The sequence below is a fragment of the Cervus canadensis genome, chromosome 9, assembly GCF_019320065.1.
Source record: "Cervus canadensis isolate Bull #8, Minnesota chromosome 9, ASM1932006v1, whole genome shotgun sequence".
Lineage (NCBI taxonomy): Eukaryota > Metazoa > Chordata > Mammalia > Artiodactyla > Cervidae > Cervus > Cervus canadensis.
The window spans coordinates 32,780,610-32,800,073 of record NC_057394.1 but is presented as its reverse complement, the minus strand read 5'-3'; the positions used below and the strand labels follow the sequence as shown (position 1 = coordinate 32,800,073).

General features: G+C 41.6%; 1 protein-coding gene across 1 annotated transcript in view; it reads left to right on the top strand.

Annotated features, from left to right (window-relative positions):
* Positions 1-14,482: 14,482 nt before the first annotated feature.
* The window catches only part of NDFIP2 (Nedd4 family interacting protein 2), a 78,677-nt gene continuing 73,695 nt past the window's right edge, over positions 14,483-19,464 (top strand). Inside the window, exon 1 of the mRNA XM_043477914.1 lies at positions 14,483-14,879. Coding sequence (XP_043333849.1) covers positions 14,559-14,879 — 321 coding nt within the window. The 5' untranslated portion in view covers positions 14,483-14,558. The remainder of the gene's footprint in view (positions 14,880-19,464) is intronic.

Sequence of the window (19,464 nt, the reverse complement as noted above, 5' to 3'; positions counted from 1 at the left end):
TTCCTTAAAGATATGATTTTACTTATTTGTCTGCTAAACAAAATGAAATTTTTTATTTTACCTAAAGAGACAAGTCTTTGGTAGTCCTTAAAATGGAGCTCTTTGAACTGACCTTTTAACCTCTCTGAGGCTGGCAAATAGATAGTGGGTAGGATAAAAAGTACATGTTTCACAAATGATTTGTCTTCCATTATCGATTTGAGTATTTCAGAAGCCAAAAATCCCTTTTGGATATGCCATATGTACACGACTTAACATGACTTTTTCATAAAGGGGGACTACATTGCACACATTAGTTTGGACTTCTCCTGAAATTTATGAAACAGACTTTTTAATTGCTGACTAGCAACATGAATCATTGTTTCCAGCTGTCATTTATTGAACATAGATTATCTGGAAGGCACTCTAGTCCAGTGAGATGAGTAATTTTATTTCCATTTTACAAATGAGAAAATTGACATGCAAAGGGGAAATTCAATGTGGCTGAGTCAGTTTCTGTGTAAGTGACAGAGCCAGCTTTGATATTCAGGTCTACCACGGGTATTAATTCTGAAGATTAAAGAAAAGAGCCCAGGAGAAAACAGCCCAAACATCCATTGATGGATGAATGGATAAGCAACGTGTGGTGTATACACACGTGTGTTGTGCTTAGTCGCTCAGTCTTTCTGACTCCAAGGACTGCAACTCGCCAGGCTCCTCTGTCCATGGGGATTCTCCAGGCAAGAATACTGGGGTGGGTTGCCATGCCTTCCTCTTCCCAACCCAGGGATCGAACCCAGGTCTCCCACATTGCAGGCAGATTCTTTACCATCTGAGCCTCCAGGGAAGCCCAAGAATACTGGAGTGAGCAGCATATCTCTTCCCCAGGGGATCTTCCTGACCCAGGAATCGAACCAGGGTCTCCTGCATTGCAGGCAGATTCTTTACCAGCTGAGCTACCATGGAAGCCCGGTATACACATATAATGAATCATTAATCAGTCTTAAAAAAGGAATGAAATTCTGACATATACTACAACATGGATGAGCCTGAGGAAATAATGCTAAGTGTAATAAGCCAGACACAGGAGGACAAATATTGTATAGACAACTTGTTTGAGGTACTCAAAATAGGCTCCTCTGTCCCTGGGATTCTCTAGGCAAGAATACTGGAGTGGGTGGCCATGCCATCCTCCAGAGGATTTTCCCAACCCAGGGATCAAACACATGTCTCTTATTATCTCCTGCATTGGCAGGTGGGTTATTTACCACTAGTGCCACCTGGAAAGCCTCAGTTAAAATAATTAAATGGTAAATTTTACATTATATATATTTTACCACAATAATAAGCAACTCATGAAGACCCTTTAGTAGAGTTCTAGCCTATTATGAGCTTCCCTGGTGGCTCATAGGGTAAAGCATCTACCTTTACCAGATGGTTCGATCCCTGGGTCGGGAAGATCCCCTGGAGAAGGAAATGGCCACCCACTCCAATAATCTTGCCTGGAAAATCCCATGGATGGAGGAGCCTGGTGCAGGCTACAGGTCCATGAGGTCGCAAAGAGTCAGACACGACTGAGCGACTTCACTTTCACGTTAGCCCATTATAGAACCAAGATGAGATTGAGGCTCATAAGAGACTCTAATCTATAAAAATAAATGGAAGTGGGAAGGAGATCATTATTGGGATGTTGTTTAAGTGGTCAGACCTCGTTCTATTTATATTTAGGATAAACCAGGGAAAATTTCTTAGAGAACTATTAGGTATTTCCTAAATCTCATTTACAAAGTATGATATTTTGCTTTCCTTTTGGAGCATTTCTTTGTTGATATTAAAAACTCTTTAAAAAAATAAGACAGCATTCTAAGAACGGATGCTATGCATCTATTGAAAGAAGAAAGTATTCACTGCTCAGTCGTGTCTGACTCTTTCTGACCCTATGGACTGTAGCCCACCAGGCTCCTCTGTCCATGGGATTCTCCAGGCAAGAATACTGGAGTGGGTTACCATTTCCTCCTCCAGGGGATCTTCCCAACCCAGGGATCGAATTCAGTCCTCCTTCAATGCAGGCAGATTTTTTACCTTCTGAGCCTAGCCCTGAAATGGAGGCTTCGATCAATTATAGACAATAAATCAATAATCAGGGCCTACTTTATGCAAGGTCCCATGTTGGTTACTGAAAGTAGACACATCCTATCCTCTGCAGCTAGGGCCTGAAGGCAGGAGAAGTAAGTCTCATAAAAAGGTGTGAAAAAGAGAGGTGAGCAGGCCAAACGGCTAAAGCCTTTTGAAGGTAATGTTGAAAGGAACAGACACTGAGATGTACAGTCTCATACTCACATGGACAAGCATGTACTCTCTCACTCTCTGAAATTAAAGGTCAGATTTTAAAATATATTCAAATAGATGAGATGCTGATGGATAGTTCTGTACCAATGTATTCCTCCTAACCCTATTTTATTCTTTATTTATTTGGCTGCGCCAGGTCTTAGTTGCAGCATGTGGGATCTTTTGGGATCTTTAGTTGAGGCATGCAAACACTTAGCTGTGGCATGTGTGAGTTCCCTGATCAGGGATCAAACCCAGCCCCCACCCCTGGATTGGGAGTGCTGAGTCTTAGCCACTGGACCCTCAGAGAAGTCCCTCTTGACTCTATTTTGGAGTATGATTTCCCCCACCCTATCCTTTGGCATTTTAAACAGAAGCATAAGAGAAGAGGGGCTTCCAGGGGGCGTGGTGGTAAAGAACCTGCCTGCCAATGCAGGAGACATAAGAGATGCAGGTTCAATTCCTGGGTTGGGAAGATCCCTGGAGGAGGAAAAGGCAACCCACTCCAGTATTCTTATCTGGAAAATTCCATGGACAAAGGAGCCAGTGAGCCACCAGAAGCTAGGGGAGAAGTATGGGATACATTCTTCCTGCCAAAGAAACAATCCTGCCGACATTTCATCTGTGACTTCTAGCCTCCAAAATTGTGAGAAAATAAATTTTTGTTGCTTTAGCCTCTCAATTTGTGGTTCTTTGTTACCACAGCACTAGGAAACTAATACAAGTCCCAAACTGGAAACAAACTGAATGCCTATTTACTCAGTAAACAGTTAAATAATGTATGGTATATTCAAACAATGGAATGCTATACAACAACAAAGTGAACTAACTATAACTACCCCAACAATATGAGTAAATCAGGACTTCCCTGCTGGCTTAGTGGTTAAGACTTTGTGCTTCCAATGCAGAGGGCATGGGTTTGATCTCTGGTTGGGGAAATAAGATCCCACAAGCTGTGTGTCACAGGAGAGACAAAATCCCCAAACAAACAAAAAACAGTATGAATAAATTTTACAAGCATAAAGTCAATCAAAATAATCAGACTTGAAGGGAACAAAAGGTATGATTTCATGCAGATAAAATCAAAGTTGGTGTACAAATATTAAAAGTCAGGATTACGGTTAATATTTGTGTGGGAGTAGAGACTGGGAGTGGGCCACAGGGTTTCCTGGGGTTCTGGAAATATCCTAGTTCTTAATATGGGTGCTGGTCACAGAGGCTCAGCTTGTGAAAAAATCTTTGTGCTGTTCACTCAGGAATTACATGCTTTTGTGTATGTATGTTTGTTCCAGTTAAAAAAATTGTTTAAAGTTAAAAAAAGAAAACTCAGCAAATTCCTTTTCCCTCACTTGATTTGTGACCTGTGGCAAATTCCTTAAGATTCTATATCCTAGTTTCCTGATATGTAAAATAATAACAACATGTAATTACTGCATGTGTTTGCTGTGAAATATAGTGATATATATATGAGTGAGTGAGTGAAAGTCACTCAGTCCTGTCTGACTCTTTGCGACTCCACGGACTATAGCCCGCCAGGCTCCTCTGTCTATGGAATTCTCTAGGCAAGAATACTGAAGTGGGTTGCCATTCCCTTCTCCAGGGTTCTTCCCGATCCAGGGATTGAACCCAGGCCTCCTACATTGAAGGCAGATTCTTTATCACCTGAGCTACCAGGGAAGCTCTAAGTAAAAACACTTAGTAAAACTGACAGCTAATTTCAACAGTGTTATCCATTATTACCACAATTGTAAAGTCTAACAATATACTATGGAATAGTTTTGCTCCTGGATAAGAACAACTAACATACTTTCTATGGTCACACACACTGTTTGTGGCTGCTATTCAGTCATTAAGTTGGGTCCCATTCTTTACGTCCCCATGGACTGCAGCAAGTCAGGCTTCCCTGACCATCACAATCTCCCAGTTTGCTCAAACGCTTCATGTGCATTGAGTCGGTGATGCCATCCAACCATCTCATCCTCTGTTGCCCTCTTCTCCTCCTGCCTTCTGTCTTTCCCAGCATCAGAGTCTTTTCTAACGGGTAGTCTCTTTGTCCAATACTTTGGCCACCTGATGGCCAAAGTATTGGTGCTTCAGCTTCAACATCAGTCCTTCCAATAAATATTCAGGGTTGACGTTGATTTCCTTTAGGATTGACTGATTTGAACTCCTTGCAGTCCAAGGGACTGTCTTGACTCTTCTCTAGCACCGCAGTTTGGAAGCAGGAGTTATTATTTTATAATGACTTGTGTAGAGCATAAGTCTAGTCACTTGGGCTAGAAAAATTAAGATGTGACCAAGTTGGGAGGCCTAACCAGCTTCTGTGTTTTTAGTCTCCATCTTCCCTACATTGTGATATTTTTAAAAATATTTATTTATGCTATTTATTTGTCTGTGCTGTGTCTTAGCTGTAGCATGTGTGATCTAGTTCCCCGGCCAGGAATGGAACCTTGCTCCCCTGCATTGGGAGTGTGGAGTCTTAGCCACTGGATCACCAAGGAAGTCCCCCTATGTTGTAATATTTATTCCACATGCTAGGTGTAAAAGGTGTTAAACATCACTTTTTTTCTGGCAGTCACTAGAAAATGAAAGAAGGGAAAAGGGCTTTCAGAAACAACTACCTGCTTTATTTGTATGGTTACATTTCCTGTGAACATCAAAACAATCTGTGAGACAGACAGGGAAGGAATTAGTATCCTGATTTTAAAGATGAACAAACAAGCTCAGCAGGTTAAGTGACTTACTCAGCAGCCTCATTGCTAAGATATGGCATAGTTGGGACAAAAGCCATTAGAGAATTGTGTGGCTCATTCAGGAAGTAAATGAGGGAGATTAATTTAAGGTGAATAGTGAGAGAGTTTTTGAGCAATGGTGTCCAATGGAACCTTCAGTGAAGATGCAAATGTTTTTTTATCAGCACTGCCCAATATGGTAACCACTAAACACCTGTGGTTAGTGTCACTGAGGAACTACATCTTTAATGTCATTAATTTGAATTTAAATTGTCACGTGTGTGTGCATGCTCAGTTGCTAAGTCCTGTCCGTCTCTTTGAGACCCCATGGACTATAGCCTGCCAAGTTTCTCTGTCCATAGCATTTTCCAAGAAAGAATATTGGAGTGGGTTGCCATTTCCTCCTCCAGGGGATATTCCTGATCCAGGGATCGAATCCGAGTCTCCTCCATCTCTTACATTGGCAGGAGAATTCTTTACCAGTGAGCCACCTGGGAATCCCTGGTTGCATGTAGCTAGGGGCTATTGCATGTATGTGTAGTTATACTGTTTTAGGAATCATGGTCAAGTCCCATGGTCGGGGTTGGAACTGGGCTAACTTTATATGGTCAGGTCATCTTCAACCTTACATGAACAGATATATATGTATGTATGGGGTGGGGATTGTTTGGTGTTTAAGCTTATATACATACAACTAATGTTAGGTACCTACTCTGTTTTCAAAAGACTATATTTTTGAAGGACCTATTCATTTTATTTTAAAAAGAATATGTTTTACTTGTTTCAGAGCAGCAACCCCTGAGAGGATTAGCAACTATCTCAGAATTAATCCTTTTGTGGTAAAATATTTGACTAATATTTCTTCCAAAGAAATTTTGACATGTTGAGTTCTTGATGTGTCAGAGTTCTAAATGTTTATTCTGATTTGTACTGTTTTGGAGGGTTATTTCTGGCTGGATGTGGTAGGAACAGTCAGCGGAGTATTTTGGATTATTTTATGAGTTACCACATTTGAACCAAGCTGAAAGTGGACTGGTAGCAACCTTTAAGGTTGCGTTACCTCTCTGAGCCTCAGTCTCCATAGTTTCAAACCTGAGGTGTCTGGGTGGGTGACCTGGAAAGTTCCTTCAAGTGCTAGAGTTTTTATAGCTCCATGAAAACAAACATTCCTCTCTTTTCCAAACGAGTGGATTTTAAGGGAATTTCAGGGGCCTGTAGTGAACCAAATCATCTGCCTCATTCAAACCAAGGATAAATTACATTCAATTTTCTACTCTATGTGTATCTGTGTGTGTGTGTTTGTAACACTGATGCTTTTCTTTTTAAAAGTCAGTATCTGGATGGTATGGTGTGAATGTTTGTGTTCTCCCAGATTCAGATGTTGAAAATTTAGTGCCCAGGTGGACGGCATTAAGAAGTGGGTCTTCGGGAGGTGATCAAGTCCAGAGATGGGGCTCTCATGAATGGGACTAAGTAGCTATAAAAGAGTCCCTAGAGAGATCCCTCACTGGCCCTTCTGCCCTGTGGGAACAATGAGAATTCCACACTCTGAAACCTAGAAAGGGACTCTGGTGAAAATCAGACCATGCTGCACTCTGATTTTGGACTCCCAACCCTCAAAACTGTGAGAAATAAATATCCATTGTTTATAAACCACCCAATCTGTGGTAATCTGTCATAGCATCCCAAACAGACTAAGACACTGGATAAAGAAGATTTGAACTTGATGTCATCATGCTTATTGGGGAAATAACATCAGATTTCTCAATGATCATTCTCTATAAGCATAATTTATACATATTTCATGGAAACTTTATATTGACAGGTAAACTGGGATACATTATAAATATTTTACTTATTCTAGGATAAAACGTCCAGATACAAAAGGAATTCCACCACCACCTCTTTTTTTTCCCCCCATTATCTGGGCTTACATTGGCTCTGTCAAGCCCTTAGGATTTTCCCCCATTTGAATCTTTTTAAAAAATTTTTATTTATTTGGCTGCATGTACCAGTTCTTAGTTGTGGCACGTGGGATCTCAGTTTCCTGACCAGGGATCAAATCTGGGCCCCCTGCATAGGACACTCAGAATCGCAGCCATTGGACCACCAAGGACATCCCTCCCCAGTTTGAATTTTAAGGCCGGGTATTGGGTATGAATTTTTCCCTAGTTCCATGTGGTAAATCACTCTGTCTAATTACTGTCATCATTTTGTCCCTTCAGATTTTAAAAAAAAATCCATGCCCTTTATCCTCAGTACTGAAATGAGACAACTTTGTTATATGTCGTATTATGTTGTTAACAGTGAAGTAGCATATTGACTGCAGGCTATTTAACAAATGAAGCCTGGTGTCTCCTATGAAGAAAGTGAGCACATGATCTTTAACATGTTAAGAACACTTTGATATGTAGGCGATGCTTTTCTTTCTTGTATTTTTTACACTCCCCCTCCCCCCACATACAAATAGCGTTTATCTTCTTTTCTTACATGATGATCAAATGTAAGTCAAGAGAAACCTGAATAGGCAATATTCTCAGTGCCAGTCCTGCTCTTCTGTGATGAAAGTGATTATGAGGTTTTCAGAGAAAAAAAGAACACCACAAAAAGTCATGCTTTAGTGTGTTTAAAGAATAGTCTTCCATATTCAAGGTAAAGTGAAAAGTGCAGTTGCTCAGTCATGTCCAACTCTTTGCGACCCCATGGACTGTAGCCTACCAGGCTCCTCCATCCATGGGATTTTTCCAGGCAAGAATGCTGGAGTGGGTTGCCATTTCCTTCTCCAGGAGATCTTCCTGACCCACGGATTGAACCTGCACTGTAGGCAGACGCTTTACCATCTGAGCCACCAGGAAAAGTCCTCCAGGAAGTCAGGGTAAAGCAAAGACCATTTTAAAACTTATAACTTGCATGCTTAGTCGCTCAGTTGTGTCCAACTTGCTGTGACTGCATTGGGATTGGTAGCCCACCAATTGGGATTGGGATTGGTAGCCAACCAGTCTCCTCTGGGATTCTCCAGGCAAGAATACTAGAGCGGGTAGCTATTCCCCTCTCCGGGGGATCTTCCTGACCAAGGGATCTAACCAGGGTCTCCTGCATTGCAGGTGGATTCTTCGCTGTCTGAGCTACCAGAGAAGCCCCAATAACTTACAACTTAGTCCAACTTAAAAAATATTGTAATCCCGAAGGCAAAATGGCTGCTGATTTGCTCAGATTTGTTATGACCTAATAAAGGAAAAATAAAAATTTTAATAAAAAATATTATTAGCTGAGATGTAGCTTATCAAAATTCAAATGTTTTCTAATTGTTGCCTGTTGGTCCCTCTATATCCAACAGTACATGTATAAAATAAAGCTGAGAGGAAATACTTAATATGAAAATTTATTTTAAATCTGTAAGCTAATTCTCTGGTACTTCCTTTCTCTCTTCTGTTCTCCCTCTTCCCTTTATCCTTGATTATACAGAGACAATTTCTTTTTGTAGTGTTTAAAAAAACTTGTGATAATTTGCTTTGTCAACTTGGTTATGCTATAGTCCCAATTATTCAATCAAACAGTAATGTAAGCATGCTGTGAATCTGTCTTGTAGATATGATTAAAGGTCAAAAGGGGCTTCCCTGATAGCTCAGTTGGTAAAGAACCCACCTGTAATGCAGGAGACCCCATCTCGATTCCTGGGTTGAGCAGATCTGCTGGAGAAGGGATAGGCTACCCACTCCAGTATTCTTGCCTGGAGAATTCCATAGACTGTATAGTCCTTGGGGTTGCAATGAGACATGACTGAGCGACTTTCACTTTCAAAGTTCAAAATAAGTTGATTTTAAATAAAGGGGATTGTCTTCTACAATCTGGGTAGGCCTTAAGAGCAGAATTGAGGTTTCTCTGAGGAAGAAGAAATTCTGTCTGTAGATAGCAGTTTCTAGAGTTCCAGTGGCCTGTGCGATGGATTTGGACTTGCCGAGAAAGCCCCCAAAACAGTGTAAGACAATTCCTTGCAATAAATCTCTTTATGTATATCTTCTATTGGTTCTATCTCTTTGGTTGAGCTGACTGATAAAGAACATTAGCTGTGTTTTAGATTCTTCGAACATACTGGGAAGAGAATAAAGAGGCAAAGGAAGTAGATACCTGATTGTCAAGTTGCTCATTTTACAAGATTTCCTCTCTAAAATTACAGAGCTGAACAGATGACAGGAATCTCAGAACCAGTTAAATAAGGAACACTATGTGAAGCTAAATTGAGGTTCATGCCTACAAACTGCCTAAAAGATCCACATACATGGTAACAGAAAGAAAACTGCAGTAATAAGTATGCTTATTTTTATTTACTAAATGATAACAGTTGATTGTGTTTTCCAAAATCTACTTTAGAATTCATGTACTGAAAATAATGGCTAATGAATTTTTATTACAGACATAGAAATCTGCAGATGTGTACTCCAGATAGAGAATGTGATTTTACCTCTTTCTGATAATTCTCTAGATAAAGCTGTGGTCACACTAACCATCAATAGCTACTGAAGAGTAGTTCTACTGAGTTGGCCAAAAAGTTCATTTGGATTTTTCTGTAACATCATATGGAAAAACCTGAACAAACTTTTTTTTTCCAACCCAATGTGTTGTATGTTGTAGAGGAAGTGATATAAAAAAACTAAAAGTCACTGAAGAAGTAAAGAGAATTTGGAGTTTTTCCTGCCTTGATTTAGGCTTCTGTAGATGGTCATCTGCAAGCAATGACATGTCTACTGCTCTTTAACTGATGGGAATCTCAACAAAAATCCTGCATACCGGGTTAGAGATAAGAGGAGGATGTGGAGGGCTTCCCTGGTGGCTCAGACTGTAAAGAATCTGCTTACAATGCAGGAGGTCCGGGTTCAATCCCTGGGTGGGGAAGATCCTTTGGAGAAGGGAGTGGCTACCCACTCCAGTATTCTTGCCTGGAGAATTCCATGGGCAGAGGAGTCTGGCAGGCTACAGTCCATGGGCTATAGTCCATGGCTAAAGTCCAGTCTTGGTCGGCTACTCGCCAAGAGTCAGACACGACTGAGTGGCTAACACTTCCACTTTCTTTCAAGGAGGATAAGAACTGGGTTGACTTCTGGAGGGAATTCCTCTGCTTCTGGAAGAATAAGAGGGATTCCCAGTAGGAAGTATGTCCAGGTAAAGGGGCCCTGTGACTTGGCCTGACAGCATCACTCCAAAGAACAAAATCAAAGTCATTCTTAACAGGAAGGCTACAGATACAATACATCCCCATGAGAAAAGGATCACAATGGAGGGTACTTAGGGTTATTCTGGAGATGAACTATCAATTACGTGAAAGAACAGCTGTAGTCATTTAACATAATTTTGATAATAACAATGTTCAATCACTTTATTTTTAAAAAATTATCTATTTTCTTCATTTATTTTTGGCTGTGCTGGGTCTTTGCTGCTATGTGCAGGCTTTCTCTAGCTGCAATGAGTGGATGTTACTCTCTAGTTGCAGTGTGTGGGCTTCTCAGGGCGACGGCGTCTCTTGTTGCAGAGCACAGGCTCTGGGTGTGCATGCTTCAATAGTTGTGTCTCACGGACTTAGTTGCTCCGCTGCATGTGGGATCTTCCCATACCAGGGATTGAACCCATGTCACTTGCACTGGCAGGCAGACTCTTAACCACCGGATCACCAGGGATGACCCATCACTTTCTATCTTATAAAAAAAAAATGCCGATAACATTTCAGTTCTATAAGGATCAAGCCATTAGGCACCACAGATACCCCCTTAGAGTATGACCTGAAGGGAATTCAGGACGGAAAACATCAGAAAACATTCTGTGCTTTGGGTATACTGGCCCTTAGTTCAGAAGAACATCTAAGAAAAATTTCAAAGGACCCCAAACTTCCCATACACAGTTAGGCAGACCAAAGATAATTTTAATGTGAGATATCTGTTCTTTGTGACTAGCAGTAATCTTTTAAGGCTTGACTACATATTTTTTCCCAGCAAAAAAAAGTTTATAGGTATCCTGGCTCCTCCCTTCCCTCTTCCGAGTAGCTCCTCAGAGCTATCTGACAAGCTATTTCGGGGCTGCAGCCTTCCAAAAGTTCCTCAGGTAAAACTTAACTCACAATCATTTTGGGTGTTTTTTTCTTTCAACTGACCATCTTGGTACTTGTCTAGGTTGGGCTCTCAAGGAAGCAGATACTGATATGAAATTATGAGTGCAGGAGCTTTATTACAGAGTTAACATCTGTGAAAGCACAAAGGATTGGGCGCGGAGAGCTGTCACAACATACTGCAGAGCTGACAAAAATCTCTGCTAGCTCAGCAGGGAACTCTGGAGCAGACTGCCCCTTAAAGGGGTCCAGTGTCAGGCAAAAGCAGTTAGACCTGCGGCCCCGCCTTGTTTAGTCAACAGCAGGGTCCACCCTGAAAACGGCGGGACCTCAGAGTAAAAAGCTGAAGGAAACCCCAACAAAGCTAACAGCTGGATGGCTCTAGGCAGAGGGCACTTTCATGACAGGGAATCCAGACATCTTATCTCCACATCTGCCCCAGTAGCGCAGTGGGACACTAGTTAAATTTTTGCTGGCAGTGTATTTGGTGATGAAGAGGTCTTAGTGAGGTGTACTCTAATTCTAAAATTCCACTTGAGGGACTTCCCTGGTGGTTCAGCGGTTGAGAGTCCGCCTTGTAATGTTGGGGACTTGGGTTTAATCCCTGGTCAGGGAAGTAGGATCCCACATGAATCAGAGCATCTGGGCCTGTATGTTGCAGATACTGAGACCAAGCACCAGAAAGAAAAATCCCAGGTGACGCAGCAAAGATTCCACATGCCACACCAAAGATCTAATGCAGCCAAATAAATAATAAAACAAATATTTATAAAATTCCACTTGAGTTTATGGTGGTAGACCACCACCTTAGGTAACTAGACTTGTTACTACCAAAAGATTAAAGATTAAAACTACCACATGTTGCTTAAGGCCTGTAAAATGATCAGGATATCATTACCCCCATACCTTCCCCCCAAAGTGGCTCCTATGGGACAACTCAGGGCCTCTTCTGCTTATGATGCATCAAAGATCCAGTCTGACTTCCTGTAAAGCCACTGCTTGATCTGTGTGAGACTGGATATTTTCGTCCTCTGGAGAGCCATTCTGAGCTCCTTCTGCCTATTTCACAACTAAGCCAATGCAACAGTGGACAGAAAGAAAGAGGAGCTGGTTTGCTGGTTGGATGGTTCATTTTAAGTGTATTATAGCATGGTGCTTAACATAGTGGAGGCTCTGGAGTCTGTCACCACTTGTGAGCGATTTGGCTTTGGAAAGTTCCTGAACCTCCCAGTGCCTTAGTTTCTTGATTTGTTAAACCTGGATGACAATCGTGCCTACATCATGGAGATGCTGTGAAGACAAAATAACGTAGCTCATGCAGTTCTTGACTTGGGAAGGGGTCAGCACATATCAACTCTTCTTCTCCTTCTCTTTCCCCTCTTTCTCTTCCTCCTCTTCACTGAAAAGCCACTTTCCTGTTGAATTTTGTCACCTGCTCTCTAGATTAGCAAACCACTCACAAAACTTGGGAGGAAAGTAAAACTGAAAGATCTGTCACTCTAACAAGATTTAGGATGTTTACTTTTGGTCAGGTCATTGGTTTTCACCATTATGTTCTCATCACTGTTCTGGTTGTGCTAGGTGTAAACAATGGCCTCCCTTCTGTGCAGAAGCTTGTTTGAAAGACAAATGGACATATAAATGATTAATGAAAGTGCAGCTGCATATAAAATTAAGTTTTAAACGAACAGTATAGACCATAAGTGATGTAGGACTCATTTCATTTTGCTGACACTGGTGGTTGTCTTTATTGTTGAAAGGTAATACCATTTGGGGTGAAATTGTGAGAGTGAGTTTCTGTACAGCAACACAATGAAATGTCATGTTTATTATCTTAGAATCGAAAATGCATTAAGTTATACCTGAAGAAAGCCTGGGCTTCCCTGGTGGCTCAGATGGTAAAGAATCCGCTTGCAATGTGAGAAACTTGGGCTCAATCCCTGGGTAGGGAAGATATCCTGGAGGATGAAGTGGTTACCCACTCCAGTATTCTTACCTGGGAAATTCCATGGACAGGAGCGCAGCGGGCTAAAGTCCATGGGATCACAATAAGTGGGACAGGACTCAGAGACTGAGCAACTAAGCCCAAAGAAAGGTTAGATATTTAAGTACGACAATATCGTTGCCTCTTATTGTATCAGCCTATTAATACTCTCCACCACTGGATGTGTCAAGATGGCAGAAATACCAAGAACTGATCAATGCTTTGAATAAAACAACAGGGAAAGCTTACATTTTTCAGTTGCTCTCTCAATGAATGTCTCTCCTTATTGTATTTTTGCTGTTTTTAACTAGATGATGAGGCGCATCCAGTAGCCTTCTTCATTGCAGGGAATCTCCTTTGGGGATTCAGGAGGGAAAGGAACAGAAAAGACAACTGAGCCAGATCATGTGGGATCACAGTTTTCAGTGTTCAGAAACTCTTTGGGTTAAAGAGTATGCCGCCCCATCACATTCTTTTACTTGCTAGAGAACATGCTTTGTGTCTGGTTGGAGATACACACGGTAGGCCAAGCGTGGTTAACTGGTTATTGAGATTGTCTTACTGCACACAAAGCGAATCCTTACTGTTAAACCCTTTGGAATTACCGATGTAATTTATTACCGATGTAATATAGGACCCTAGAAGAGTCCTATATTATTTCATTATCTTTTTGTATCCTTTTAGTAACCTAGGGCTCTAGGGCCTCCTTTCCGCCGCGAGATACATGAGTATGGCTGAAGACTCCTTGTTGGACTCTTAAATCTCTTATTATCAAGAAGGGGACAAACAAAACAACCTAAAAAGACACCCCTTAACTCACTAATAATTTTTGAATAAGTCTTTTAGGAGTGTCCTAGCATTGTTCTCGGAGAAGGCAATGGCACCCCACTCCAGTACTCTTGCCTGGAGAATCCTATGGATGGAGGAGCCTGGTAGGCTGCAGTCCATGGCGTCGCTAAGAGTCGGGCACGACTGAGCGACTTCACTTTTACTTTTCACTTTCATGCACTGGAGAAGGAAATGGCAACCCACTCCAGTGTTCTTGCCTGGAGAATCCCAGGGACGGGGAGCCTGGTGGGCTGCCGTCTATGGGGTCGCACAGAGTCGGACACGGCTGAAGCGACTTAGCAGCAGCAGCAGGAGCAGCATCATTGTTCTAGGTTGGGTGGATAAGAAGACGAGGTGTGAGGAAACACGGTGATCTGTCCTCAGGTGTTCCTGGAATGCGTCTCTTTTCTCCTCGACAATGTGACTTGCCGGCACGCAACCCGTCGGACTGAAAAGGCCAATCAAGGACGGTGATTTTTTTTTTTTTCTCCGCTCCTTTTGCCACCTCCCACTCCCGACAGGCTGACAACCTAGATCGCTTCCCCGGGCTTGCCTGACTTTTCCATCTCATCCCACCCAGCGAAACCGCCCCCTGCCACTCGCGAGGCGGATGGGACGGCGGAGGACCCAGCGAGCATGCGCGACCATCCCGAGCATGCTCAGTAGCGCGCGCGGCGCCCCGGAGCTTCGCCCCCCAGCTGCGGCCGACGCGGAGGTTTCCGCGGCTTCTGCGGCAGCGACGGGAACTGAGGCGGCCCGGCCGGGCGACCGCGGCCGCAGAAACAGAGGCGGAAGAGTCGCTGAGGCGACGACGTCGTTGAAGGGGGCGGCCGAGGGGGCTGAGTGCCGAGGGGACTCACCCGCTCGGAAGCCGGACCCCGAGCCGGGCAGGATGGATCACCACCAGGCGGGGACTGGCCGCTACCAGATGGTGAGTTTCTGTCCTCAGCCCCGGCCTCCTGCGCCGCCCGGAACCCCGGGATTGTCCGCACCCCCCAACCTGCCCCCGGTGGACTCCAGAGCCCCTTTCCACCGGTTATTGCCGGTGGGGCATGTTGGCTCATTTGTTGTTGGCTCTTCTGGCAGGACCGTGCTTACTTCACATTTCTCGTATTGGAGCCTGCCCGTGGGTCCTTTGAGACCCTTCTTTCTAGACCCAGGTCGTCTTTTAGGTCCTCATCCTTCCGCTGTTAGACACCCCCCGCCCCTCCTTTTAGAACTTATATCTGTTTTATTTCTCACTTTCTCGATCATTTCGTCATGCCCTGACCCAGTTACTTCGGAGATTTTCCCGTGGATTGTATACTGGAAATGAGTTCACATACCTGCTGGGAAGGTGATCGCAGTCATAGATGGAGTGGGTGGGAAGGAGGGAGAGGTAAGCACTGTGTGGGGTGGGATTGGATTTGGTTAAAAAAAAAAGTGTGGGTTTAAAAATTGCGCAACTGTAGAGAATAGTCGTGGGGCTGATCTTATTTCTTAGTCCTAGTTAACCTTGTCATTTTGGCCTTTTCTGTTTTTATTAGAAAAGCGACTCTTTTTTTCCTGTTTTTTTTTTTTTTTTTTTTAAATTGGTGGGAGGGGAAATAGGAAGTTTTGCTAAAAATGCTAATCGTGTTTGAAAAATTAATTTTCTTCAAATACAAGGCTTTCCGGTTTAACCGTATTAAACCTTTATAAGTTGAAATGAGTGAAAAGTGCCCCTCTGTGTTTCCCATGTCCGTTTTTCTGATATATATTTTTCTTCTGATACTAATTCCGATGGTGTCATTGGCGAATCCTAGGTAAACCCTGTTTAAAAATGGACTCAGCTATAGTTGACTATTTCCCTGCAGCTAGGTAGCATGTTATTCTGTAAACTTTGAGGTGGTAATTTAGTTAAGCCTATTTTCTGAGGGAAAGGAGAGAAACGTTAATTATGGAGCACCGATGCTACAATTGACAGTACTGTTTGTGAGATTTATGAATCTAGATATGTTAGTGCAGATTTCATGTTTCAGATCTATTTACACAAGTGAGACTGTGAACTAAGAATTTCTTTTAATAACTGTACTTTGACAAATATGAAGGGTACTGAAAGTTGAAATCCCAATGTATGTAGTTTTGCGTTTTTTTTTTAAGATAAAAACTCATGATGCATCAGTTTCATCTGGTTTACATCCGGTAAAACCTCTAAATGATGTATGTTCATTTGGAATTCTGAATTCTGTAAAATGGGGGTGTTGGGATCAGGGGTGTGAGGGGTATACCACGATAAAGTTATTGATCTGAATTCTGTAAAAATTTATCAGTATTTTCAGAATGGTTCAGAAAATATTGCTGCCAGTATGGGAAGACATTTTTCAAGTTGTTAGTGTATACACTTTTGATGGTTTGTTTTCTTTTTTTAAGGCATAGTCCAATTTTTGCAGATGTTAGTAAAAATAAAATATTGAATATTGTTACCAGTGTGTTTATTTCTTTTCTTTAATCACTTTTCTTTCCTTTTCTTATTTGTTTACCTTAATAGTGTTAGCTGATTCAAATTCTTTCTCTTTGGGGTTTTGCTTATAAGAATCAACCATGTTCTCATAAACAGATCCCTATTCAAAACATTATTAACTGACACATCTATGCTTTAAAGTAATTTATTATAAAGTCACATTTGTTTTCAGTGGTTATGGTTAATTGTATATTTTTAAGAATTCCTAAAACCAAAATGTTGGAAATTGCTCTGTGACCTTTAAGATACTTCCTTTTTCTCTACAACTCCTTTCAAAATAGTGAACAGTATGATATTTTATTGCCCTTCTTTTTTTTTTCTAGGTGGATATGTGCCCCACATACACTTTGAATGGGTGGAGGCAATCTTTGAGAGCAGAGGGCAAAAGTCTGCCCTTCTAAAGATATTTCTTGGTTCAAGTAGGTAGGACATCACTTTCCTTGTAAGGTGAAGTGTTTGAGAATCTTAGTACAGTTTACATTTAGATTTTAATCCCAGTTCCTGTGTAATTTCATCTGTCTAGAATAGCTCTTGGTTTTGTTGATAATGGCCTGGTTAGTAACTTTATCTTGGTATATTCCCACCCCTGACTCTGCACTCCCCATTAGAGATGTGTCCTATGTAGACTTTGAATGGGTGGAGGTATTCCTTCAGAACAGAGGGCAAGGAAAAAAAAAAAAAGGGCAGCTGATTCGGTTGGCAGTAAGCTAGGGATCAGTCTACAGCTCTAGCTTGTATGATTAACGCAACTGTTGTGCGGCTGGCTTTTTTGAAAACTCTGGAATGATTAATAACAATGGAGCAATGAGCAGTTTCAGTTGTCGAATGTTTAGAGATGACTAAGTAGAAGACAGGAAAATAATGTTTGGCGGCAAAATCATATATACGATGTTAATTTTCCACTTATTCATAGAGTTAAAATTTAGTTTTCAAGTTTAGTTTTTGATAAGTTGGGGCTTCGCTGGTGGCTCAGATGGTAAAGAATCTACCTGCTATTTGGGAGACCCAGGTTCCATCCTTGGGTCAGAAAGATCCTCTAGAAAAGGGAATGGCTACCCACTTCAGTATTCTTGCTTGGAGAATCCCATGGACAGATGAGTTAATGGTGATGCCTAGGACCATCAGAATGACTTACTGTCATTAACGAATTCACAAGCTTTATGTGAAAACTACTTTTTCTGTGATCTCTGCTCCATCATTAAAAGTGTCTAAATTTTGTTTAGTAAAACAGTGTTTACAATGTACAGAGCTACACATATAAAAACCTTGCCTTGTTACCCTTCTAACTTCAGAAAAAGCCATGTAGTTCCATTGTGTTATGGGAAGCTGACTTTTGTTTGGTAGGAAATGGGCAGTGTTGCCAGACTATGAAGTAGTTGACTTGGCTTGGAGCTGTTTTGCCACGTTCTGACTTTGATGTTCTCTATTTTGAAGGACTTGTGTACTTGAACCACCAAGCTGACTGCTAAGTTTTCAAAGGTATTCTGTGTACAAGTTAAATTGGCACTGTTGATTGCAGCAGTAGTTTTCCAAACTGGAGCATTCAGAATGAAGATGATAGATGGTTTTAGAAGAAATAGAATACATATTAGCATATGTGTGTGCTAAGTCGCTTCAGTCATGTCTGACTCTTTGTGACCCTACTGACTGTAGCCTGTGAGGCTCCTCTGTCCATGGCATTCTCCAGGCAAGGGTTTTGGAGTGGGTTGCCATTCCCTTCTCCTTGGGATCTTCCCCGACCCAGGGATCAAACCCAGGCCTCTTAAATCTCCTGCTTTGGCAGGCAGGTTCTTTACCATTAGCGCCACCTGGAAGAACATATATTTGCATATTGAAACTATGAGAGCTTCTGCCCTAAAGACAATGGTTTGGATTTGTTTAACCTAGCTCTTCCTAAACCATAGATTTTTAGAGACAACTTTGATTCTATTAACATTTCCGAAACGTTAGTTTTCTATAAGAATAAAGTATTCATCCTATGATGATAGAGATGCTTTGTTCTAATATATGCTGAATTAGAGTTGCTCTTGATAAATCAGCTGGGAAGGAGGTTGACTATTAATGATTAAACAAAACCCTCACATCTTTTAAAGTCATCAGAGCCTATATGTAGGTTGTGTTGATTACAGTTTGTGAGACCTTGGTTTAGTTATCTAGCATCTTGAAGCCTCAGTTTCCTCATATTAGTACCTACCTCATTAGGATTATTATGAGAATTATATAATGTAATACATATATAAAATATAGTGTAGAGACGGCTATATAATAAGTATTATGAATAATAGAAGGTAAATAAACTATAAAATGTTACATAAATTGCAGTTTTTGCTGGTGTCTGTTTTTGTCTCTTATTTAGCAATATGAAAATCAACTAGCTCTTTGTCATTCATGTCAAGAACTCTGAAAAATCTTAAGATTTGATTTTACCATATTTACAAGCTGACACTTAGTCTGTTAATGTTTCACGGTTGCTGGCAGACAAACAGGAGACTCCCAGGTCAGAAACAAGTGACATTATTACTCACAGCACTGCAGACTCATGAACGTCAGCCTGTTTGTGCTGTCTTTCCTTGTAACCAGGTCCCATGAGGATGATGGGTCTAGATGGATACACATAGTGGATCACAGCTAAGGAACTCAGGACCAAGGAGCCAGCACTTTTTTTTTTTAAAAAGCAAGCTGCAGGCATGATAGCAAACAACAAACAAGCTAGTTTACCTCTCCCTGAGAGGCAGTTGTCAGCTGTGGTCACCTTGACCTTCTTTGTTACCTGTGTGACTTATTATGAGAATCCTTGCAGTATCATGAAATGGACAGGCTTTGCAGACTGTCACACTCGGTAAAAATATGCAGGGACACTCAGACCCACGGCTGGCTGCCTTAGCCAAGAGTACAGGTTCTGGGTGAGATGTGACTTTTAGGTGCAGTCATGTACTTTTGTTTTTCATTTAAAAGCAATATTTCAGTCTTTCACTTTATGTTTCAGTTTTTTCTTCCTCTCTTGTCCCAGCGAGATTACTTGTCACTTGTTTGT